At 43.0% G+C, this 26,108-nt stretch overlaps 1 protein-coding gene across 1 annotated transcript; it reads right to left on the bottom strand.

Moving 5' to 3' along the window:
* Nucleotides 1-14,277: 14,277 nt before the first annotated feature.
* On the bottom strand, nt 14,278-15,409 carry LOC119274662. The gene is made up of 4 exons (XM_037555387.1): nt 15,170-15,409; nt 14,980-15,046; nt 14,818-14,893; nt 14,278-14,538 (listed from the first exon to the last, which is right to left on the bottom strand). Exons 1-4 carry the CDS (start codon nt 15,221-15,223, stop codon nt 14,355-14,357), a joined length of 381 nt encoding a protein of 126 aa, XP_037411284.1. The 5' UTR covers nt 15,224-15,409; the 3' UTR covers nt 14,278-14,354.
* Between the last annotated feature and the right edge of the window lie 10,699 nt (nt 15,410-26,108).

Below are 26,108 nucleotides of genomic sequence, written 5' to 3'. Positions count from 1 at the left end.
CGACTTGGGTTCGAGCTTTTCAGGTTGAAGTTTCTTGACATAAGCATCGCATCCCCAAACTTTTAGAAACGATAGCTTAGGTTTCTTCCCAAACCATAATTCATACGGTGTCGTCTCAACGGATTTAGACGGTGCCCTATTTAAAGTGAATGTAGCTGTTTCTAGAGCGTTTCCCCAAAAAGATAGCGGTAAATCGGTAAGAGACATTATAGATCGCACCATATCCAATAAAGTGCGATTACGACGTTCGGACACACCGTTACGCTGAGGTGTTCCAGGCGGCCTGAGTTGTGAAACGATTCCACATTTCCTTAATTGCGTACCAAATTCGTGACTTAAATATTCTCCTCCACGATCTGATCATAAGAACTTTATCTTTCGGTCACGTTGATTCTCTACCTCATTCTGAAATTCCTTGAACTTTTCAAAGGTCCCAGACTTGTGTTTCATCAAGTAGACATACCCATATCTACTCAAGTCATCAGTGAGAGTGAGAACATAACGATATCCTCCGCGAGCCTCAACACTCATTGGACCGCACACATCAGTATGTATGATTTCCAATAAGTTGGTTGCTTGCTCCATTGTTCCGGAGAATGGAGTCTTGGTCATTTTTCCCATGAGGTATGGTTCACATGTGTCAAATGATTCATAATCGAGAGACTCTAAAAGTCCATCAGCATGGAGCTTCTTCATGCGCTTGACACCAATGTGACCAAGGCGGCAGTGCCACAAGTATGTGGGACTATCGTTATCAACTTTACATCTTTTGGTATTCACACTATGAATATGTGTAACATCACGTTCGAGATTCATTAAGAATAAACCATTGACCATCGGGGCATGACCATAAAACATATCTCTCATATAAATAGAACAACCATTATTCTCTGATTTAAATGAGTAGCCATCTCGTATTAAACGAGATCCAGATACAATGTTCATGCTCAAAGCTGGCACTAAATAACAATTATTGAGGTTTAAAACTAACCCCGTAGGTAAATGTAGAGGTAGCGTGCCAACGGCGATCACATCGACCTTGGAACCATTCCAGACGCGCATCATCACCTCGTCCTTCGCCAGTCTCCGCTTATTCCGCAGCTCCTACTTTGAGTTACAAATATGAGCAACCGCACCGGTATCAAATACCCAGGAGCTACTACGAGTACTGGTAAGGTACAAATCAATTACATGTATATCACATATACCTTTGGTGTTGCCGGCCTTCTTGTCCGCTAAGTATTTGGGGCAGTTCCGCTTCCAGTGTCCGCTTCCCTTGCAATAAAAGCACTCAGTCTCAGGCTTGGGTCCATTCTTTGGCTTCTTCCCGGTAACTGTCTTACCGGGCGCGGCAACTCCCTTGCCGTCCTTCTTGAAGTTCTTCTTACTCTTGCCTTTCTTGAACTTAGTGGTTTTATTCACCATCAACACTTGATGTTCCTTTTTGATCTCTACCTCCGCTGATTTCAGCATTGAATATACCTCAGGACTGGTCTTTTCCATCCCCTGCATATTGAAGTTCATCACAAAGCTCTTGTAGCTCGGTGGAAGCGACTGAAGGATTCTGTCAATAACCGCGTCATCCGGGAGATTAACTCCCAGCTGAGTCAAGCGGTTGTGCAACCCAGACATTTTGAGTATGTGCTCACTGACAGAACTATTTTCCTCCATCTTACAACTGAAGAACTTGTCGGAGACTTCATATCTCTCGACCCGGGCATGAGCTTGGAAAACCATTTTCAGCTCTTCGAACATCTCATATGCTCTGTGTTGCTTAAAACGCTTTTGGAGCCTCGGTTCTAAGCTGTAAAGCATGCCGCACTGAACGAGGGAGTAATCATCAGACTGCCAAGCGTTCATAACGTCTTGGTTCTCTGGGATGGGTGCTTCACCTACCAGTGCTTCTAAGACATAATCTTTCTTTGCAGCTATGAGGATGATCCTCAGGTTCCGGATCCAATCCGTATAGTTGCTACCATCATCTTTTAGCTTGGTTTTCTCTAGGAACGCGTTGAAGTTGAGGTGGACATGAGCGTTGGCCATTTGATCTACAAGACATTTTTGCAAAGGTTTTTAGACTAAGTTCATGATAATTAAGTTCATCTAATCAAATTATTCAATGAACTCCCACACTCAGACAGACATCCCTCTAGTCATCTAAGTGAAACATGATCCGAGTCAACTAGGCCGTGTCCGATCATCACGTGAGACGGACTAGTCGACATCGGTGAACATCTTCATGTGGATCGTAGCTTCTATACGACTCATGCTCGACCTTTCCGTCTTTCGTGTTCCGAGGCCATGTCTGTATATGCTAGGCTCGTCAAGTAAACCTAAGTGTATTGCGTGTGTAAATTTGGCGTACACCCCGTTGTATTCGAACGTTAGGATCTATCACACCCGATCATCACGTGGCGCTTCGAAACAACGAACCTTTGCAATGGTGCATAGTTAGGGGGAACACTTTCTTGAAATTATTGCGAGGGATCATCTTATTTAATCTACCGTCGTTCTAAGCAAATAAGATGTAAAACATGATAAACATCACATGCAATCAAATAGTGACATGATATGGCCAATATCATATTGCTCCTTTGATTTCCATCTTTGGGGCACCATGATCATCTTCGTTACCGGCATGACACCATGATCTCCATCATCATGATCTCCATCATCGTGTCTCCATGAAGTTGCTCGCCAACTATTACTTCTACTACTATGGCTAACAGTTTAGCAATAAAGTAAAGTAAATACATGGCGTTTAATCATTGACACGCAGGTCATACAATAATTAAGAAAACTCCTATGGCTCCTGCCGGTTGTCATACTCATCGACATGAAAGTCGTGATTCCTATTACAAGAACATGATGTCATACATCACATATATATCATTCATCACAACTTTTGGCCATATCACATCACAAGGCATATGCTGCAAAAACAAGTTAGACGTCCTCTAATTGTTGTTGCATGTTTTACGTGGCTGCAATAGGGTTCTAGCAAGAACTTTTTCTTACCTACAGGAAAACCACAACGTGATATGACAATTTCTATTTACCCTTCATAAGGACCCTTTTCATCGCTTCCGCTCCAACTAAAGTGGGAGAGACAGGCACCCGCTAGCCACCTTATGCAACTAGTGCATGTCAGTCGGTGGAACCTGTCTCACGTAAGCGTACGTGTAAGGTCGGTCCGGGCTGCTTCATCCCACAATGCCGCCGAAGCAAGATAATACTAGTACTGGCAAGAAAATTGACAACATCTATGCCCACAACAAGTTTGTGTTCTACTCGTGCATAGAAACTACGCATAGACCTAGCTCATGATGGCACTGTTGCGGAATGTTGCAGAAAATAAAAAATTTTCTATGCTTCACCAAGATCAATCTATGGAGTTAATCTAGCAACGAGAGAGAGGAGTGCATCTACATACCCTTGTAGATCGCGAGCGGAAGCATTCAAGAAAATGAGGTTGAGCGAGTCGTACTCGTCGTGATCCAAATCACCGATCATCCTAGTGCTGAACGGACAGCACCTCCGCGTTCAACACACGTACGGTTGGGAAGACGTCTCCTCCTTCTTGATCCAGCAAGGGGGAATGAGAGATTGATGAAGATCCAGCAGCACGACGGCGTGGTGGTGGATGCAGCAGCGATCTCGGTAGGGCTTCGCCAAGCTCTACGAGAGGGAGAGGTGTTGCAGAGGGAGAGGGAGGCGCCAAGAGCATGGGTGCGGCTGCCCTCCCTCCCCCTCTTTATATAGGCCCCCTACGGGAGGCGCCGACCCTAGGAGATCCAATCTCCAAGGGGGGGCAGCAGCCAGGGGGGAAACTTGCCCCCCAAGCCAGGTGGAGGCGCCCCCACCCCTAGTGTTTCCAACCCTAGGCGTAGGGGGGCCCAAGGGGGGCGCACCAGCCCACCAAGGGCTGGTTCCCCTCCCACTTAAGCCCATGGGGCCCTCCGGGATAGGTGGCCCCACCCGGTGGACCCCCAGGACCCTTCCGGTGGTCCCGGTACAATACCGATGACCCTCGGAACTTTCCCGATGGCCGAAACCTGACTTCCTATATATAATTCTTCACCTCCAGACCATTCCGGAACTCCTCGTGACGTCCGGGATCTCATCCAGGACTCCCAACAACTTTCGGGTTACTGCATACTAATATTTCTACAACCCTAGCGTCACCGAACCTTAAGTGTGTAGACCCTACGGGTTCGGGAGACACGCAAACATGACTGAGATGACTCTCCGGTCAATAACCAACAGCGGGATCTGGATAACCATGTTGGCTCCCACATGCTCCTCGATGATCTCATCGGATGAACCACGATGTCGAGGATTCAATCAATCCCGTATACAATTCCCTTTGTCAATCGGTACGTTACTTGCCCGAGATTCGATTGTCGGTATTCCAATACCTCGTTTAATCTCGTTACCGGCAAGTCACTTTACTCGTACCGTAATGCATGATCCCATGACCAGACACTTGGTCACATTGAGCTCATTATGATGATGCATTACTGAGTGGGCCCAGAGATACCTCTCCGTCATACGGAGTGACAAATCCCAGTTTCGATTCATGCCAACCCAACAAACACTTTCAGAGATACCCGTAGTGCACCTTTATAGTCACCCAGTTACGTTGTGACGTTTGGTACACCCAAAGCACTCCTACGGTATCCGGGAGTTGCACAATCTCATGGTCTAAGGAAATGATACTTTACATTTGGAAAAGCTCTAGCAAAACGAACTACACGATCTTTGAGCTATGCTTAGGATTGGGTCTTGTCCATCACATCATTCTAGTAATGATGTGATCCCATTATCAATGACATCCAATGCCCATAGTCACGAAACCATGACTATCTGTTGATCAACGAGCTAGTCAACTAGATGCTCACTAGGGACATGTTGTGGTCTATGTATTCACACGTATATTACGATTTCTGGATAACACAATTATAGCATGGATAACAGACAATTATCATGAACACAGAAATATAATAATAACCATTTTATTATTGCCTCTAGGGCATATTTCCAACAAGAAGTGCTTAGCTTTGGCTTCAATCCTGCGGTGTTCTTACCCAGTGACAGAAAGGGTTGCAAGACACGTATTGTATTGTTGCCATTGAGGATAACAAGATGGGGTTCATATCATATTGCATGAGTTTATCCTTCTACATCATGTCATCTTGCTTAATGTGTTACTCTGTTCTTATGAACTTAATACTCTAGATGCAGGCAGGAGTCGGTCGATGTGTGGAGTAATAGTAGTAGATGCAGGCAGGAGTCGGTCTACTTTTTATGGACGTGATGCCTATATACAAGATCATGCCTAGATAATCTCATAACTATGCGTTTTTCTATCAATTGCTCGACAGTAATTTGTTCACCCACCGTAATACTTATGCTATCTTGAGAGAAGCCTCTAGTGAAACCTATGGCCCCCGGGTCTATCTCTTACATATTTGCTTTCAATCTACTTTTATTTGCATCTTTACTTTTTGCATCTATATTATAAAATACCAAAAATATATTTGTCTTATCATACTATCTCTATCAGATCTCACTTTTGCAAGTGGCCGTGAAGGGATTGACAACCCCTTTATTGTGTTGGTTGCAAGTTCTCAGTTTGTTTGTGTAGGTGCGTGGGACTTTTGAGGAGCCTCCTACTGGATTAATACCTTGGTGCTCAAAACTGAGGGAAATACTTACGCTACACTTGCTGCATCAGCCTCTCCTCTTCGGGGAAAACCAACACTAGCTCAAGACGTAGCAAGAAGGATTTCTGGCGCCGTTGCCGGGGAGGTCTTTGCTCAAGTCTTGACATACCAAGTACCCATCACAAACCCATCTCCCTCGCATTTACATTATTTGCCATTTGCCTCTCATTTTCCTCTCCCCCACTTCACCCTTGCCGTTTTATTCGCCCTCTCTTTCCCAATCGCCTCCTCTCTTTTTGCTTGCCGTTTTTCTGCTTGCTTGTGTGCCTGTTTGTCCTTATGGCTTTGCCTAAAGGTCCTGACCACCTTCTCAGAAGGATGGATGAGATTGAATCAAATATTAGAAGCTTTATGAATTTGAAATTTGAGCATAATAATTTCTTTAGAAAAGAGCTTAAGGAACAAAAAAGTTTTTTGGGGTTTATGAACAAAGAGCTTGATGATATGAATAAAGAATTCTATGGTGTTAACACTCAAATTACCCGGCTTGAAAATGCTATAGCCAAAATTTCTGACAAGCAAGCCACCTTAGTCAATAAGATGGCCGCTAAACCAGAAAAATTACATGAAAATAATGATGAGGATCTTAAAGTTATTGATGCGTCTCCTATTAGATCTATGTTTTGCAATATGAATTTTGATGATTATGGGACTGATGATGAATCAACTTTGCCTAGAAGGCGTCCCAAGAATTCGGAGTCTTTAGATCTTAATGCTAAATTTGGTAAAAGTGAGATTGGTGAATCCTCAACTTCTAATAATGTTGAACCTACTATCTCGGATTTCAAGGAATTTGACTATGATAATTGCTCTTTAAAAGGTTGTATTTCCTTGTTGCAATCCGTTGCTAATTCTCCTCATCCTTATAGTCAAAACAAAGCTTTTACCAAACATATTGTTGATGCCTTGATGCAATCTTATGATGAAAAACTTAATTTGGAAATTACTATACCTAGAAAAATTAATGATGAGTGGGAACCTACTATAAAGATTAGAATTAAAGATTATGAGTGTTTTGCTTTGTGTGATTTGGGTGCTAGTGTTTCCACGATTCCGAAAACTTTATGTGATATTCTAGGTTTCCATGATCTTGAAGATTGCTCTTTAAATTTGCACCTTGAGGATTCCACCATTAAAAAGCCTATGGGAAGGATCAATGATGTTCTTATTGTTGCAAATAGAAATTTGGTGCCCGTAGATTTTATCGTTCTTGATATAGATTGCAATCTTTCTTGCCCTATTATTCTTGGTAGACCTTTCCTTAGAACGATTGGTGCGATTATCGATATGAAGGAAGGGAACATTAGATTCCAATTTCCCTTAAAGAAAGGCATGGATCACTTTCCAAGAAAGAAATTCAAATTACCTTATGAATCTATCATGCTTGCTACTTACGAATTTAGTGCCAAAGATGGCACTCGTTAGATCTATCTTCGCTTTTATGCCTAGCTAGGGGTGTTAAACGATAGCGCTAGTTGGGAGGCAACCCAATTTTCTTTATGTTCTTTGTTTTTGTTCCTGTTTAGTGTTAAATTTTGTTTCTACTTTATGTTTAGATGTGTTTTTATCTTTTGTTTAGTGTTTGTGCCAAGTAGGACCTATAGGATAAACTATGATGATAGTTGATTTGATTCTGCTGAAAAACAAAAACTTTGTGCTCATGAGAAAAAAAATCAATAAATCACAGAAATGTGCTTTTGCATTGATTCATTTTGCTTCTGATCAATAAACAAATTTTACAGTACGTCCTATTTTGGTAGGATTTTAGAGTTCCAGAAGTTTGTGTTAGTTACAGATTGCTACAGACTGTTCTGTTTTTGACAGATTCTGTTTTTCGTGTGTTGTTTGCTTATTTCAATGCATCTATGGCTAGTAAATTAGTTTATAAACCATAAGGAAGTTGGAATACAGTAGGTTTAACACCAAGATAAATAAAGAATTAGTTCATTGCAGTACCCTATGTGGTGGTTTTGTTTTCTTTCACTAACGGAGCTTATAAGATTTCCTGTTGAGTTTTGTGTTGTGAAGTTTTCAAGTTTTGGGTAAAGCTTTTATGGACTATGGAATAAAGGGTGGCAAGAGCCTAAGGTTGGGGATGCCTAAGGCACCCCAAGATATTCAAGAATAGCCAAAATCCTAAGCTTGGGGATGCCCCGAGAAGGCATCCCCTCTTTCATCTTCGTTCATTGGTAACTTTACTTGGAGCTATATTTTTATTCGCCACATGATATGTGTTTTGCTTGGAGCGTCGTGTATTATACTAGTCTTTGCTTTTTAGTTTGCCACAATCATCCTTGCTGTACACACCTTTTGGGAGAAGCCTTGTTGATTAGAATTTGCTGGAATACTCTATGTGCTTCACTTATATTTTTTGAGCTTGATAGTTTTTGCTCTAGTGCTTCACTTATATCTTTTAGAGCACGGTGGTGTCTTAATTTTATAGAAATTGCTAGTCTCACATGCTTCACTTATATTATTTTGACAGTCTTTTAGAACATCATGGTATTTGCTATGGTTACAAATTTGGTCCTAGAATGATGAGCATCCAAGTTGGGTATAATAAAAACTATCATAGAAAAAGAATTGGATGCTATGGTCAACTTGATGCTTGATAATTGTTTTGAGATATAAAGGTAGTAATGTTAGGGTCATTCTAGTGGGTAATTATGAAATTGAGAAATACTTTTGTTGAAGTTGGCAAGTCCCATAGCATGCACGTATGGTAAAAGTTGTGTGACAAATTTGTTGCATGAGGTTCTCTTTTGAGTGTCTTCCTTATGAGTGACAGTCGGGGACGAGCGATGGAATTTTTTCCTACCAATCTATCCCCCTTGGGGCATGCGTAGTAGTACTTTGCTTCGAGGGCGAAGTAGACTTTTGCAATAAGTATATGAGTTCTTTTTTTGACTAATGCGAGTCCATGGACATATGCACACTTATCCTTCCACTTTGCTAGCTTTTCTTATTACCGCACAACTCTCGCCGGTATTGAACCCTTTATTTACCTTCCTCAAAACAGCCACCATACCTACCTATTATGGCATTTCCATAGCCATTCCGAGATATATTGCCATGCAACTTTCCACCGTTCCGTTTATTATGACACGTTTCATCATTGTCATATTGCTCTTTGCATGATCATGTAGTTGACATCGTATTTGTGGCAAAGCCACCTTCATAATCTTCATACATGTCGCTCTTGATTCATTTCATATCCCGGTACACCACTGGAGGCATTCACATAGAGTCATATCTTGTTCTAGCTTTGAGTTGTAGTTTTTGAGTTGTAAATCCATAAAAGTGTGATGATCTTCATTATTAGAGCATTGTCCTAGTGAGGAAAGGATGATGAAGACTATGATTCCCCCACAAGTCGGGATGAGGCTTCGGACTTTATAAAAATAAAAGAGGCCAAAGATGCCCACCAAAAAGAAAGAAAAAAGAAAAAAAAAGGAAGAAAAAAAAGAGAAAAAGAAAAGAAAAAAGAAGAAAAAAATATAAAAAGAGAGAAAAAGAGAGAAGGGACAATTGCTACTATCTCTTTTTCCACACTTGTGCTTTAAAATAGCACCATGATCTTCATGATAGAGAGTCTCATATGTTGTCACTTTCATATACTAGTGGGAATTTTTCATTATCGAACTTGGCTTGTATATTCCAATGATGGGCTTCCTGAAAGTGCCCTAGGTCTTCATGAGCAAGCAAGTTGGATGCACGCACACTTAGTTTATTTTGTTGAGCTTTCATATATTTATAGCTCTAGCGCATCCGTTGCATGGCAATCCCTACTCACTCACATTGATATCTATTGATGGACATCTCCATAGCCCATTGATACGCCTAGTTAATGTGAGACTATCTTCTCCCACTTTTTGTCCTCACAACCACCACCATTCACCACCATAGTGCTATGTCCATGGTTTGCGCTCATGTATTGCGTAAGAGTTGAAAAAGCTGAGCACGTTAAAAAGTATGAAACAATTGCTCGGCTCGTCATCGGGGTTGTTCATGATGGGATTATTTTGTTTATGAAAATGAAGCATGGCCTAACTATATGACTTTGTAGGGATAAGCTTTCTATGGCTATGTTATTTTGATAGGACATGATTATTTGTTAGTATGCTTTCAAGCATTATTATTTTTATGTTTTATAAGCTTTTATCTTGAATCATTTGGATCTGAACATTCATGCCACATTAAAGAAAATTACATTATGAATTATGCTAGGTAGCATTCCACATAAAAAATTCTCTTTTTATCATTTACCTACTCGAGGACGAGCAGGAATTAAGCTTGGGGATGCTTGATACGTCTCCAACGTATCTATAATTTTTGATTGTTCCATGCTATTATATTACCCCTTTTGGATGTTTATGGGCTTTATTTTATACATTTATATCATTTTTGGGACTAACCTACTAACCGGAGGCCCAGCCCATATTGCTGTTTTTTTGCCTATTTCAGTATTTCGAAGAAAAGGAATATCAAACGGAATCCAAACGGAATGAAACCTTCAGGAGCGTGATTTTTGGAACGAACAAGATCCGGAGAGCTTGGAGTGCAAGTCAAGAAGCTCCCGAGGACCCCACGAGATAGGGGGCCGCCCCCCTATAGGGCGCGCCCCCCTATCTTGTGGGCCCCTCGGGTGGCCACCGACGTACTTCTTCCTCCTATATATACCTACGTACCCTGAAAACATCTAGGAGCACCACGAAACACAATTTCCACCGCCGTAACCTTCTGTATCCGCGAGATCCCATCTTGGAGCCTTCGCCGGCACTCTGCCGGAGAGGGAATCGACCACGGAGGGCTTCTACATCAACATCCTTGCCCCTCCTATGAGTTGTGAGTAGTTTACCACAGACCTACGGGTCCATAGTTATTAGCTAGATGGCTTCTTCTCTCTTTTTGCATCTCAATACAATGTTCTCCCCCTCTCTTGTGGAGATCTATTCGATGTAATCTCTTTTTGCGGTGTGTTTGTCGAGATCCGATGAATTGTGGGTTTATGATCAAATTTATCTATGGATAATAATTGAATCTTCTCTGAATTCTTTTATGTATGATTGAGTTATCTTTGCAAGTCTCTTCGAATTATCAATTTGGTTTGGCCTACTAGATTGATCTTTCTTGCCATGGGAGAAGTGCTTAGCTTTGGGTTCAATCTTGCGGTGTTCTTACCTAGTGATAGAAAGGGTTGCAAGACACGTATTGTATTGTTGCCATTGAGGATAACAAGATGGGGTTTATATCATATTGCGTGAGTTTATCCTTCTACATCATGCCATCTTGCTTAATGCGTTACTCTGTTCTTATGAACTTAATACTCTAGATGCAGGCAGGAGTCGGTCGATATGTGGAGTAATAGTAGTAGATGCAGGTGATACGTCCATTTTGCATCATGCTTTTATATCAATATTTATTGCATTATGGGCTGTTATTACACATTATATCTTAATACTTATGGCCATTCTCTCTTATTTTAGAAGGTTTACCATGAAGAGGGAGAATGCCGGCAGCTGGAATTCTGGCTGGAAAAGGAGCAAACGTTGGAAACCTATTCTGCACAACTCCAAAAGTCCTAAAACTCCACGAAACCACCTTTTGGATTTATTAAGAATTTATGAGAGAAATAAATAGGCAAGGGGGCCCACACCCAGTCCAGGAGATAGGGGGGCGCGCCCCCCTATAGGGCGCGACCCCTATCTCCTGGGCCCCCTGGTGGGCCTCCGGCGTCCATCTTCTGCTATATCATCACCCTTCCGTGGAAAAAATCGTGGGCAAGCTTACGAGACGAAACTCCGCGGAACCTTGGCGGAATCAATCTAGGGCTCTGGCGGAGCTGTTCTGCCGGGGACACTTCCCTCCAGGAGGGGGAAATCATCACCAACATCATCACCAACGATCCTCTCATCGGGAGGGGGTCAATCTCCATCAACATCTTCACCAGCACCATCTCCTCTCAAAACCCTAGTTCATCTCTTGTATCCAATCTTGTATCAAAACCACAAATTGGTACGTGTGGGTTGCTAGTAGTGTTGATTACTCCTTGTAGTTGATACTAATTGGTTTACTTGGTGGAAGATCATATGTTCAGATCCTTTATGCATATTATTACTCCTCTGATTATGAATATGAATATGCTTTGTGAGTAGTTACGTTTGTTCCTGAGGACATGGATGAAGTCTTGCTATTAGTAGTCATGTGAATTTGGTATTCGTTCGATATTTTGATGAGATATATGTTGTCTTTCCTCTAGTGGTGTTATGTGAACGTCGACTACATGACACTTCACCATTATTTGGGCCTAGAGGAAGGCATAGGGAAGTAATAAGTAGATGATGGGTTGCTAGAGTGACAGAAGCTTAAACCCTAGTTTATGCGTTGCTTCATTAGGGGTTGATATGGGCCCATATGTTTAATGTTGTGGTTAGGTTTACCTTAATACTCCTTTTTGTAGTTGCGGATTGCTTGCAATAGGGGTTAATCATAAGTGGGATGCTTATCCAAGTTAGGGCAGTACCCAAGTGCCGGTCCACCCACATATCAAATTATCAAAGTACCGAACGCGAATCTTGCGAACGTGATGAAAACTAGCTTGACGATAATTCCCAATGTGTCCTCGGGAGCTCCTTCCTCATTATTAGAATTTGTCCAGGCTTATCCTTTGCTACATAAAGGATTGGGCCACCTTGCTGCACTTTGTTTACTTTATTTACTTTTTGCTCGTTACTATTTATCTTATCACAAAACTATCTATCACCTACTATTTCAGTGCTTGCAAAGAAAACCTTACTGAAAACCGCTTATCATTTCCTTCTGCTCCTCGTTGGGTTCGACACTCTTACTTATCGAAAGGACTACGATAGATCCCCTACACTTGTGGGTCATCAGCAGGCATGAGTTGGTCTACTTGTTATGGACGTGATGCCTATATACAAGATCATGCCTAGATAATCTCATAACTATGTGCTTTTCTATCAATTGCTCGACAGTAATTTGTTCACCCACCGTAATACTTATGCTATCTTGAGAGAAGCCTCTAGTGAAACCTATGGCCCCTGGGTCTATCTCTTATCATATTTGCTTTCAATCTACTTTTATTTGCATCTTTACTTTTTGCATCTATATTATAAAATACCAAAAATTATATTTATCTTATCATACTATCTCTATCAGATCTCACTTTCGCAAGTGGCCGTGAAGGGATTGACAACCCCTTTATTGCGTTGGTTGCGAGTTCTCAGTTTGTTTGTGTAGGTGCGTGGGACTTTTGAGGAGCCTCCTACTGGATTGATACCTTGGTTCTCAAAACTAAGGAAAATACTTACGCTACACTTGCTGCATCACCCTCTTCTCTTCGGGGGAAACCAACGCTAGCTCAAGACGTAGCACATAGCTAGTAACCTAGTGGAGAACTTTACGCTGTTACGCTTTAGGTTAGCATATGATCCTCGAACTAAGTTCCGTAATGGTAAGTATAATGGTTTCAATGTACTGATATGTTTTTAACTTAAGAAATGGGTTATAAATTTCTCTCTATACAACACCAGTCATATCCATTTGATTAAATATGAATTGTGCATTTTTTTGTTCTGAAAATCAAGTTATGTGTCATTACCATAAACGCAAAAGTCAGATATGCTCCGTTAAAAAAGATGCAATTACTGAAAATGCTGGTGCATAAGACAGAAAGCACAGACCTCATATGATCTGTAGCGCTTTAGAAGGATAGTGTAACATTGAAATTGGAAGAATAAATTTTACGAACGTGTTCAGCATGGGAGACCAAAGTAAATTAATTTAATCATAAAAGGAGTGCTATGTGCTGTATTTGGTGGCGTAGTTTAAGGCATATGTTTTCCCATGACCGCATGTACTAATGTATATATTGCTGATTGAGTGCCGTATAGCTCCAGCCGTGTTTTTTTAGTCATTTGTTGTGAATGTTGATCATGACAAAGATCCAGTGTTAGATTCGCTCAATTACATATGGTCAGTTTACGTCACTTATTGACATTTGTTGGTAAAAATCTTCTGGTTGGTTCATGATTCATTGCTCTTCTTGTTTTTTTGGTTTCTTATATTGGTCTTTTCCCAGTCACTGAAGATTTTGCTTGCCCCTTCTGCTTGGTAAAATGTGGAAGCTACAAGGTAAAGTTTGATGCAAAGTTCCATTTGCGCTGTATTTATTCAAATCTCACTTTGCTGCTATTGGCTGGTGGATCATTTCACCTACTACAGTTAGGTAAAACCAAACATTTTATTCTCACTTCACCACTAATGTCTTGATGTTCTTTGTGATGAAATTTTTGGATTGTGTTTGCTTTCTGCACGACCTTTCTATTTTTTTGGGAACAATATTTGTGCCCACCTGAAAGGAAGCAGGGGCGGTGCCTGGTGGGGTGTGCCCCTTTCACTTTCCTATTTGCAATATGTACTTACATAATTGACAGTTTTCTTATTCCATTGACAATATTACATGGATGATAGCATATACATGCATTCTCATCACTGTATCAGCTGATTAGTTACATATACAAGTGCACAACATCTCAATGGACGATTAACTTTGTTCATCAGAACCCATAACTGAATTGCAATCATCTAAACATGGAGACTTGCAGTCTAACCATAGTGTCTCCTCTTTGATTCAAAGATGTAAGTGTAGGCAAAGATGGCAACCGCAACTGTGAAGCCAGTGGTAGTTCTTATGACAGCCCTCTTGGCTCTGTCTCTGCATGTCCACGCCAGTAAAGTAGAGCTCGGAAAGCTTCTTGTGCGACTTCGCGTAGTCCGTGAAGAACGCGTCCTGCCAACGTGTCCAATAAGCTAATGAAGATGAATTCAACTCTTCTTTACCTTTGTGTATAATTCAACTAAGGGACGGAAAGCTTGATCCTCCATGAGAAACTTGTCTGTAAGTAGCTTCATGAGTCCGTTGGAGTCCCCTTTCAGAAGCTCATTGCAACATATACAAAAGATGAAGTCTAGTGATGTACGACTTCACAATGTTGCACTGATGACATTACAACTATATATAATCTTTAGCCAATGTGTTGCAATCTACAAACGCGGCGATTAAGCTTACATGAAGTAGGAGTTATGAAACTTCAGAGGATCTTTTGTCCAAGTCGAATCCCGAGCTATCCATACGAGCTTCTCTCCTAAAAATGTACAATGCAGATTAAGGGCTCAACTTATGATTGAGGAACAACGATCTGAATACGACAATAAGGCGTTGTGGCATTACCATAGTATGTCCACCCAAGAGTGCTTCTATGTCCTTGTTGGTCAAGCCCATTCAGTAGAAGAAATCCCTAAGGTGTGAAGCACATGGTCAGATGATAACATATGCGCTGAAATACTATTTACTTGGCACAACTGAACTATCATTAGCTGAAAACAGTAAAAAAAAATGTGTGAACTGAAAAAGAATATACCTCACGTTCCAGCTCAAGCCAAATGTTCTTCTCTAGGCTCCTTTTCCCCATCATGTGATAGGCTGTACTGCTGCCATCTATCTCCTCTCCAGAATTTTCAAATCTGCTAGGAACAAGTTCTCAACAAAATATTCAGAGAAAGAGACAGTTAGACAGGAACATAGCACCGTCCTTTCTAGTTTTTTTTTTGAAACTGTCCTTTCTAGTTTCTACAGACTATAGTTTTAACAAACAAGCACACGGGCGCGTGAACCCTGAAAAACTCGGTCGAGGCCTGCTGCGGCCTTTCTCTGGCCCCCGAAGACCGGTCAAAAAAACACTCCCCCCTCCCACCTCTCTCCTGAGCGTCGCCGCCGCCTCCGTTCCCGGCCGCTGCTAGCCATCTCCGCCGCTTCTCTCCCCCGGCGCCGCTCCGCCCCCGAGCGCCTGCTCTTCCTTATGCCTCCCGCGTGGCCTTGCGGAGTGCGGACGCGAGGGTTCCCGGCGCGGCGTCGCGATGGACATCGGAGCGGCCTCCCGCGCGTCTCCATGTCCTGGCTGTGGCCACACGCCTCCGCCTCTCCTCCTTGTCTTGAACATTTGAGCAACGCCGTTGGTGGTGTCAGGCAAAGAGGCGGTTCCGGAGGCGACAAGACATGTCCGTCGACGGCTGCAACGGCTCGAGCGCACCAGCCGATGCAGCTCCTCCTACATCTGCCATCCATGCCGCTCTTGTAGCTCCGGGGCTGGAGGCAACACACACGCTGGCCGTGAGTTGTGCAAGGATTTATGGCAGAACAAACATGTCAAAATCGAGAGTGAACTGTAAAGAGTTATTCCTTTCGAAACTGTGATCCCTGACCTGAGCACTACTTGATCCAGAGTATTTACATCCTAAATTTATCCTTTACTGTTTATAGGTGAACCTGATCTTCTCTTGCTGTCGTTGCATCTTGATATGCAAATGCAATCTATGCTTACATTGCAAAAGTGGAGATGGAAAGGAAGTTGTCATTGATCAAGGCATGTGAGCTGGGAAGCGGGCCAGAAGAGCAAAGCTAAAAACAGGAAAGGAGCTGGTAACCTATGCAGAAGAAGGTCTCTTCAAGGAAGATGATTTGTGGCTCTTGGGTGCCACACACCCCTATCAACATAATTTTAAAAAACATATTAGGAATTTTCCAAAAAAGTCTGAAATTTTGAGATATGAAACATGGTGGGTGTCTGTTGTACATCCGTGTTCAATTTCGTGGGGAATGGGTGCACATGATAATGCCAGTAGAAAAGACAAAAAAATCGTATGTATAGAAAAGAATGTTGGATGTATTGTATGTCAGATCAAAGATACCACGGGCATCTATTCCCCACGAAAATGAACAGGGGTGTATAATGGGCACCCATGTTTGGTATCCTAAAATTTCAGTTTTTTTTTGAAATTTTCTAATATTTATTTTAATGTTACGTTCATATAGGAGGGTGTGGCACCCAGGTGCTCCAATGCATTTCCCGTCTCTTCAATAGGAAATAATACTCCAGTAATTACATGTCGATATATATTGTCGGTGTGTATTGTGTATATCAATTAGAAAAACAGAATCAGAGTTTTTAGAAAATGTTACCTTCGCCATGGCATTCACTACAGATATGTAGACATTGGCAAAAAGAAGAAAAAAAAACTATATTAACCAACTACAGTTCAACTGAACTGAACTTGCAGAAGCACTATCATTTGGTAATTCGCAGCTCCCAGCAATTCTATCTAGGAAAGTTGAGGCTAAAATAAGTTGGACCCCACAACTCCACTCTACTGATAAGCATCAAAGGAACATATTAAAATTCTAAATCCAGGCTGTGTACGCCTAACAGAGGGGATTAAATGGGCTGTGGCAGCTTGGATTTAGAATTGGAGGGAGTATCTAGTTAGGGATCATGGTCGTTGTCCCCTACCTTGGCGCGATGAACAGAATGACTAGGGAAGTGCAGTTAACTCCTCGTCCCCAATAGTTCATGTATGGTCTCAAACGCCACCAAACGCAGTCATCAGTTTCACTCGCCCATTATAAGGGATACAATAGCACAGACAGCAGCATGTAAATCACACCTCACCAGAGTGCGTACCAACGGGTGTACCCACCGCTGTGCTGACGCTCGTCAGCCACGACGACGTGAGATGAGCCAAATGAGCCCTTTGAAGGGCACGACCACGTCGGTGACCTGCCATGCGCCCGTCCCAGCCGGAACTGGGTCCATTCCGTGCGTCGCGCGAGCATGTATTCTCCGTGGAAGTTGTACGGTCTCACATCGAGCATGGCGACCATGGCGGTGCACGGCCAGGTCAGCCATGGCGGGTACGGGACGTCCGCCCAGGATGTGGTGGTTGGATTTCTGAAGAACTTGTCATCGGCTGGCGAGTAGCAGCATGCGACCCAGACTGACGATGACATCAAGCGGACGCCCGAGGAGTCCGGGATCGACGAGGAAGAGATGGTGCCGTCGATCGGACCCGTCGAACTGAAGGAACCCGGCCAAGTGAATTGAACTTTAGCGCAGAAGTGCCGCATGCGCCACGGTGAGAAGAGCGGCAAGGCGATCGAGCGCAAGCACGACGGCTGAACGAGGCAGATGTACATGTCCGTCGGTGAACCACCCATTCTCGCCGGATCCATAGTCGCTACCCGAGATGCCCACAGCTGTTGTCGCGTAGTAGACAATAACATTCGATGAGAAGGATCCCAAGGAGGACCATGCGGGGAAGATGTATAAAAGATGATAGATGAAGCAATCTTGAGGGGAAGACGAGGATGATCTGGGGACGAGGTTGAGGAGGGAGGTATAGCAAGATTTACGGGATTGATAATCATTACTTGCCAAACTGGCCGGTTGTGGGACAACTTAGCATTCGGGGGAAGGAACGGAAAAAAAGGAAGGGTGGGATCGATCGGCTGGACGAGAGGACTAATGTAAGAGGGGAGAGGGAACCTTACGTTTTTTTAGGTAGTATATAGAGACTTCGGAGAATCAACTTTTTCCAACCAGCTCTTGATGTTAGGTGCTCTTGTTCATTTCCTTGTGTCATCACTCAATACATACGTCTCTGATATATTATAGTTGTGCATTTCCTTGACTTCGACATGTGAGCGTAAATTAGATGCTACTAACAAAAGATCATATGTGTTTCCCCCTTTTTTGCAGTTAAACCAAGGCTCAGATTTCTTTGTGTAGACACACTAAGAGCATCTCTAGTGGCTTGTGTATCCCATAGTCTATGTCAAATATAGACCATCGGAGGCCAAAAAATGTGTCCAGCGGCTTGTGTATGTGCTAGTCTAAATTTTAGACATCCACCCGAATCGCTACGCATTGTCCATATTTAGACGACGGAGCGAGGACGTCCAAACAGAGCTGCCCCTTCGCGAGCTCGCTCCCGCGCCGATCTGGAGAAGTTGGAGACGAGAAGACGCCCACGCCACTGCCCCGAGGAGCTCGCCGTCGCTGAGGTACGCTCTGGTTTTTCCGATTCGGAGAGAGGGAGAGTGATTGAAGAGACGGGGCAGGGAGATGGGGCCGATGGATCTGAGGCCAAATCCGGCCGCCTCCGCCGGCCACTGTCGCCCTTGCGGATGGGGCAGGGAGATGCGAGAGAAGGGGCAGGGAGATGGGGCTCCAGTTGCGAGCGCGGCGCCGGCGGCGAGCATGTGCGCGAGCGGCGGGTGCGCCGGCTGCGAGCGGCGGGTGTGAGGGGGATGCGCGAGCTGCGGGTGCGAGCGTGTGCGCGAGTGGCTGGGGCGCCGGCTGCGAGCAGCGGCTGTGAGGCACGAGCGCGAGGCGGCTGCGAGGTAGTAGCGTGTGCGCGAGCGCCGGCTCTCTGAATATTGCTGCTGCTCCCTGTATCTGAATATTGCTGCTGCTCCCTTCATCTGAATATTGGTATTGTTCTCTGAATATCTGAATATTGCTGCTGCCGCTCTTTGTGTGCAGATGGAAAACTCATATGAGATGGACTCACAGATCAACAACTCCTCATTTCTGGACATGATGAATGTAGGATCGAGTGACACAAATTGTTATGGAACAGCAGATTGTAGCCCACTTGCGGAACAAGTGACGATGCCTCCACAAAAGGGGAAAAAATCTGCGAAACCAAAATCAACAAAAGGAGCCTCCACAAAAGGGAAAAATTGGTCAACTGCTGAGGACTTGGTGTTGATTCAAGCATGGGCAAACACTAGTCTGGATGCGGTGACCGGGATCGATCAGAATTCAAGTACTAATTACGAACCTTCGCCGAAATAAGTTTTCGGGTTAGCGAGGACTTTCTTTGAAGTAGTCATTCCATAGTAGAACAAATCCTGCATCTCTTGCTCGATTGATTTTCTGACGTCCATGCTTGGAATCGCCATGGCATCGACGGTTCCTCTGCTCTTCCTTCTCACGCTCTGCGAATGCTACAAGAATGAGTTCGTCGTCGTCAGATGAAGACGACGACGAATTCATGAGCATATCCAAAGAAGAAATGTTTCCACTCATCATTCTGTTGTGTGAGAGAAGACAAAGGAATTCAGGAGAGGAATGAGAAGGCACAACCAGGATTGGTGAATGAGAGGTGGGAGGGGTGGTATATATAGACCTGGAATATAGCCATTGAAAATATAGCCGTTGGAAATAGAGCCATTGGAAAAGTAGCCGCTGAAAATATAGCTGTTGGACACATAGACTACCAAATTTAGACAATCCACTGAAAAACTGAGGTTGTCTAAAATGAAAAAAATTTACACCATTGTGTATGTGAAGATATAGACTACCAAATTTACACAAGCCACTAGAGATGCTCTAAAGACCACCGCAGAGTCTGACATTCAAGAATTCTGCAAAATACATTGTAGAAAAGGTTATTTTCCAGATGATTCATATATGATTTTTTTTATAAGATACAAGTTTGTTTCTCCGGGCGTGGATATCTTCTCATGCACTAGCAGAGCATCCGATGATTGTTGCATGTTGATCGTGTTCATTTTTTTTCTCTGTTGATTCAACATAAAGCGATGCCTCTTGAAGTAGCTCCTGAGAATCTAACATATGACTAAGATAAGCATCATGCATTCAGGTTTCATTTCTAAAATCCTTTGTTCAAGCAAAAGAACATTTGCACAACAACCACATTTTCTTCAGTTTCGGGATTACATCAGTTCTACCCCCCGATGGTAATGCACACAAGCTGGATGTACTCATTATTCCGTTGGCTCTGCTCTGGTGAGTTCTTCCGTATTGGCCTCTTTGATTAGTTGCCTCCATGTGCCCAACCTGATCTCCCTTCAATCACTAGTAGAAAATAGGGCTTTCGTTCGGGTCAGATAAGCCCATTAGTCCCTGTTTAGTCATGAACCGGGACCCATGGGCCCATTGGTCCCGGTTCGTGAGGCCAGGGGGCCTGCCGGGCCTCGTGGGGGCATTGATCCCGGTTCGTCTGGCCCCTTTGGTCCCGGTTGGTGGGACAAACCGGGACCAATGGGCCTCGCTCCTGGCCCACCATCATTGGTCCCGGTTGGTGGCTCGAACTGGGACCAAAGGCTGGTCTTTAATACCGGTTCAAGCCATGAACCGGGACCAATGATGTGCCTATATATACCCCCTCGTGTAAGAGCAGAGCACACTGCTCTATTTTTTCTGGCCGGCAAGGGGAGAGGGCTTTGTGGTGCTCTAGCTCACCTCCTATGCACACGAGGTGTTCGATGGAATGCCCGAGCCACACTACTTAAGCTTTCTCCTCTCCAAGCTTGACCTCCAAGCTCTATTTTCCTCTATATTTGTCTAGGTTTAGCAGTCCATCACATCCCGTCCCTGTCTTCACCGCCATCGATCGCCCGCATCGATCTCGTCGCCGGCACCACCGTGGTGAGCCTCTTGTTCTTATCTTCTTTCTGAAAGGAATTTTTTTACTTGTATGTTTAGATAGATACTTGTATAATTTTCTTACTTTTAGTATTGCTTCTTATTATATAGTGCGGTGGTTTTGGTATCCGCCCCCGTCGGCCCTCGTCCTGTCTATGATTCAGATGTGGTATATATTATCTTTATAACTATTTGGTTCATTTATTGTTTATGACAATTATGCCAACTAACGTGACATAGATTTTATTTATCTAGGAGGTATGTGAACCGGAAATTTAGTTGAATAGAAAATAATTTCTTGAAGGAAAAAATAAAAAAAAATTAAGGTGGAGAATATGATATTGGAGTTGCATGTTGCGGATGTCGTCGATGATCACAAGATCAAGATGGATGCAATGCGCTTGAAGATTAGAAATATTAGAAAATATGCCATTCATATCGAGGCTTGGTATCATTATGCCGTTGGATCAATTGTTACCTTGGTTGCGATTATGACCGCATTTGTTTTCGCATTGAAATGTTTTACATAGTTTCAATGTATGGTTTAATTAATTAGATGCTCTGGAAAGCTATATGTTGTTAGATGAGAACTATGTATCTACTCTGGTTTTAATGTGATGATGAACTTCTATTAATTTGGTCACTTAATTATCTATTCATGATGTTCTATAATGGTTTTTGACACACTTAGTTATATATAATGCACGCAGATGAACCGACAATGGATGTACGGTGATAGACACACCTCCGAGTACATTAAGGGCATGCATAATTTTCTCGAAGTGGCTGAGGCAAACAAGCAGAATGGTTTTATGTGTTGTCCATGCCCTATATGTGGGAATACGAAGTCTTACTCTGACTGGAAAACCATTGACACCCACCTACTTTATAAGGGTTTCATGCCACACTATATTGTTTGGACCAATCATGGAGAAATAGGGGTTATGATGGAAGACAACGAAGAATAAGAGGACGATGACAACTATGTGCCCCTGAATATGGTGATGCTGCAACGGGGGAAGCTGTTGAAGATCAAGAGGAACCAAACGATGTGCCCGATGATGATCTCCGCCGGGTCATTGTTGATGCAAGGAGACATTGCGAAAGTCAAAAGGAGAAGTTCAAGTTCAATTGCATGTTAGAGCATCACGAAAATGTTTGTACCCCAATTGCGAAGATGGCAACACAAAGCTCGGTACTGTACTGAAATTGTTGCAGTGAAAAACAAAGAATGGTGTGCCTGACAAAGGATTTGAGAAGCTACTGAAAATATTGAAGAAGAAGCTTCTAAAGGATAACGAATTGCCCGACAGTACGTATGCAACAAAGAAGGTTGTATGCCCTCTAGGATTGGAGGTGCAGAAGATACATGCATTCCCTAATGACTGCATCCTGTACCGTGGTGCGTACGAGGATTGGAACACATGCCCGGTATGCGGTGCATTGCGGTATAAGATCAGACGAGATGACCCTGGTGATTTTGACGGTGAGCGCCCCCGGAAGAGGGTTCCTGCCAAGATGATGTGGTATGATCCTATAATACCACGGTTGAAATGCCTGTTCATAAACAAAGAGCATGCCAAGTTGATGTGATGGCACAGTGAGGACTATAAGAAAGACGGGAAGTTGAGAGCACCCGCTGGCGGGTCGCAGTGGAGAAAAATCGAGAGAAAGTACTGGGCTGAGTTTGTAGGTGACCCAGGAACGTATGGTTTGGTTTAAGCGCGATGGCATTAATTCTTTCGGGGAGCAGAGCAGCAATCACAGCACCTGGCTCGTGACTCTATGTATATATAACCTTCCTCCTTGGATGTGCATGAAGCAGAAGTTCATTATGATGCCGGTTCTCATCCAAGGCCCTAAGCAACCCAGCAACGACATTGATGTGTACCTAAGGCCATTAGTTGAATAACTTTTACAGCTGTGGAATGGAAACGGTGTATGTGTGTGGGTTGAGCACAAACAGGAGAAATTTAACCTGCATGCGTTACTGTTTGTAACCATCAATGATTGGCCCGCTTTCAGTAACCTTTCAGGACAGACAAATAAGGGATACCACACATGCACGCACTGTTTAGCTGACACCAAAAGTATATGTCTGGAAAAATGCAGGAAGAATGTGTACCTGGGCCATCGTCGATTTCTTTCGACCAACCATCAATGTCGAAAGAAAGGCAAGCATTACAAAGGCGAGGCAGATCACTGGAAGAAGCCGGCCATGCATACCGGTGATCACGTACTTGCTATGGTCAATGATTTATACGTAATCTTTGAAAAGGGTCCCGACATACTATCTGTTCCAAATGACGCTGAGGGACGCGCACCCATGTGGAAGAAGAAATCTATATTTTGGGACCTACCCTACTGGAAAGACCTAGAGGTCCGCTCTTCAATCGATGTGATGCACGTGACGAATAACCTTTGCGTGAACCTGCTAGGCTTCTTGGGCGTGTATGGCAAGACAAAAGATACACCGGAGGCACGGGAGGACCTGCAACGTTTGCACGAAAAAGACGGCATGCCTCCAAAGCAGTATGAAGGTCTTGCCAGCTACACTCTTACCAAAGAAGAGAAGGAAATCTTCTTTGAATGCCTACTCAGTATGAAGGTCCCGTCTAGCTTCTCATCAAATACAAAGGGAATAATAAATATGCCAGAGAAAAAGATCTAGAACCTAAAGTCTCATGACTACCACGTGATTATGACGCAACTGCTTTCGGTTGCATTGAGGGGGCTCCTACCGGAAAACGTCCGATTAGCCATTGTGAAGCTATGTGCATTCCTCAATGCAATCTCTCAGAAGGTGATCGATCCAGAAATCATACCAAGGCTAAGGAGTGATGTGGTGCAATGTCTTGTCAGTTTCGAGCTAGTGTTCCCACCATCCTTCTTCAATATCATGATGCATGTCCTAGTTCATCTAGTCGACGAGATTGTCATTCTGGGCCCCGTATTTCTACACAATATGTTCCCCTTTGAGAGGTTCATGGGAGTCCTAAAGAAATATGTCCGTAACCGCGCTAGGCCAGAAGGAAGCATCTCCATGGGCCATCAAACAGAGGATGTCATTGTATTTTGTGTTGACTTCATTCCTGGCCTTAATAAGATTGGTCTCCCTAAATCGTGGTATGAGGGGAGACTGACTAGAAAGGCACGCTTGGAGGGAACTCAATAATATGCAGAGACGGGCATTCTTGGTCTCGAGCACAGTACACAGTTCTACAGAACTCTAACTTGGTGACCCCGTATGTCGATGAACACAAGAACAGTCTGCGCTCCAAACACCCAGAGCAGTGTGACGATTGGATTACATATGAACACATCAGGACTTTCGGCAGTTGGTTGGAAACACGTCTCAGAGGTGACAACACTGTTTGTGATGAGCTGTACTCGTTGTCCAGGGACCATCTTTGGCTGTATTGACTTACAAAGAATACGAGATAAATGGGAATACATTTTACACGATCGCCAAAGATCAAAAGAGCACCAACCAAAACAGCGGTGTCCGCTTTGATGCAGTAACCAAGAGGGGAAAGGACACATATTATGGTTACATAGTGGACATATGAGAACTTGACTACGGACATGATTTTAAGGTCCCTTAGTTTAAGTGCAAATGGGTTAGTCTGTCAGGAGGCGAGGTACAGGTAGACCCATAGTATAGAATGACAATAGTGGATCTGAACAATCTTGGATACACAGACGAACTGTTCGTCCTAGCCAATGATGTTGCACATGTTTTCTATGTGAAGGACATGTCTACCAAACCGAGAAAAAGAAAAGATAAGGAAGCGAACACATCATACAATGAGCCAAAGCGCCACATAGTTCTTTCAGGAAAAAGAGACATCGTGGGAGTGGAGGGCAAGACAGACATATCCGAAGATTATGAAAAGTTTCATGAAATTCCTTCCTTCAAAGTCAAAGCTGACCCAAGCACCCTGTTAAACGATGAACATTATTCATGGTGACGGCGCAATAAGCAAAGGACAAAAGCGAAGAAAAAGTGAATACTTTCTCTCCACGACTATTATGATGATGCCTTTGATCTAGAATATCACTGCAATTACATGTGAAGAAATGAAATGGCTGTTGTAACAGACAAGTTTTCGTCCAAAATCCTGATACCTCGAAATAAATAGTCCGTTTTGTACACGAAGTGCATCCAGTTTTTGCTGAAACCCTCTCAACTTTTTAGCACATGCTATGTGGGTGAAATGATGATGCCATGCCAACTTTCAACCTTTTCTGAGTTCATTTGAAATGCTTTTCAATTTCAGGGTCATTTAGCTCAAAGAATGAACTAATATAAAAAGGAATGAACTGGAAAACTTTTATGAAACTCTAATAGCAAAAATAGTAAACTAAAAGAATGAACTAGAAAACTTTAATGAAACTCTAATAGAAAAAGAATGAACTAGAAAACTTTAATGAAACTCTAATAGCTAAAGGAATCAACCAAAAAGCTTTTATAAACCTCTAGTATTATTGAAACTAAAATTATATAAAATTTATGCAACTAAAATTATGAAAGTATTTTATGTTCAACACATTAAAAGCAAAAAGAATTTTCATAAAATAAATAAAAAGGCAAAAAAGAAAAGAAAATAAATAAGTAGAAACAAAATAAAATAAATAAGTAGAAACAAAATAAACTTTAATAAATAAGTAGAAACAAAATAAACTTTAATACAGTAAAATAAATAAACTTTAATAAAATAAATAAAAATAGGAAGAGTAAGTAGAAACAAACTAAAATTAATAAAGAAAAAAAAGTACCACCTCCTGGGCCACCACGGCCTGAATACGACTAGAAACCCAATCATGGGCCAGGATTCAGGCCCGCAGCAGGCCCAGTAGGCCCACATGAACACAGTGACATGTTAGGCCCGAAAGCCTGCAGTTGAGAGGAGCTCGAGAGGGTGGGCGCAACAGCGCTTATGAACCAATCTCGAGCTCTCTCAACTAGCGAGGTGGGACTAAACTTTGGCCGCGACGCGGGCAGCATAGGGCCTTTGGTCCCGGTTGGTGGCACCAACCGGGACTAAAAGGAGGGCATTGGTCCCGGTTC

The sequence above is a fragment of the Triticum dicoccoides genome, chromosome 3B (genome assembly GCF_002162155.2).
Source record: "Triticum dicoccoides isolate Atlit2015 ecotype Zavitan chromosome 3B, WEW_v2.0, whole genome shotgun sequence".
In the NCBI taxonomy this organism is placed as follows: Eukaryota; Viridiplantae; Streptophyta; class Magnoliopsida; order Poales; family Poaceae; genus Triticum; species Triticum dicoccoides.
Note: the sequence above shows the minus strand (reverse complement) of the source record. Positions and strands in the feature narration are given on the sequence as shown.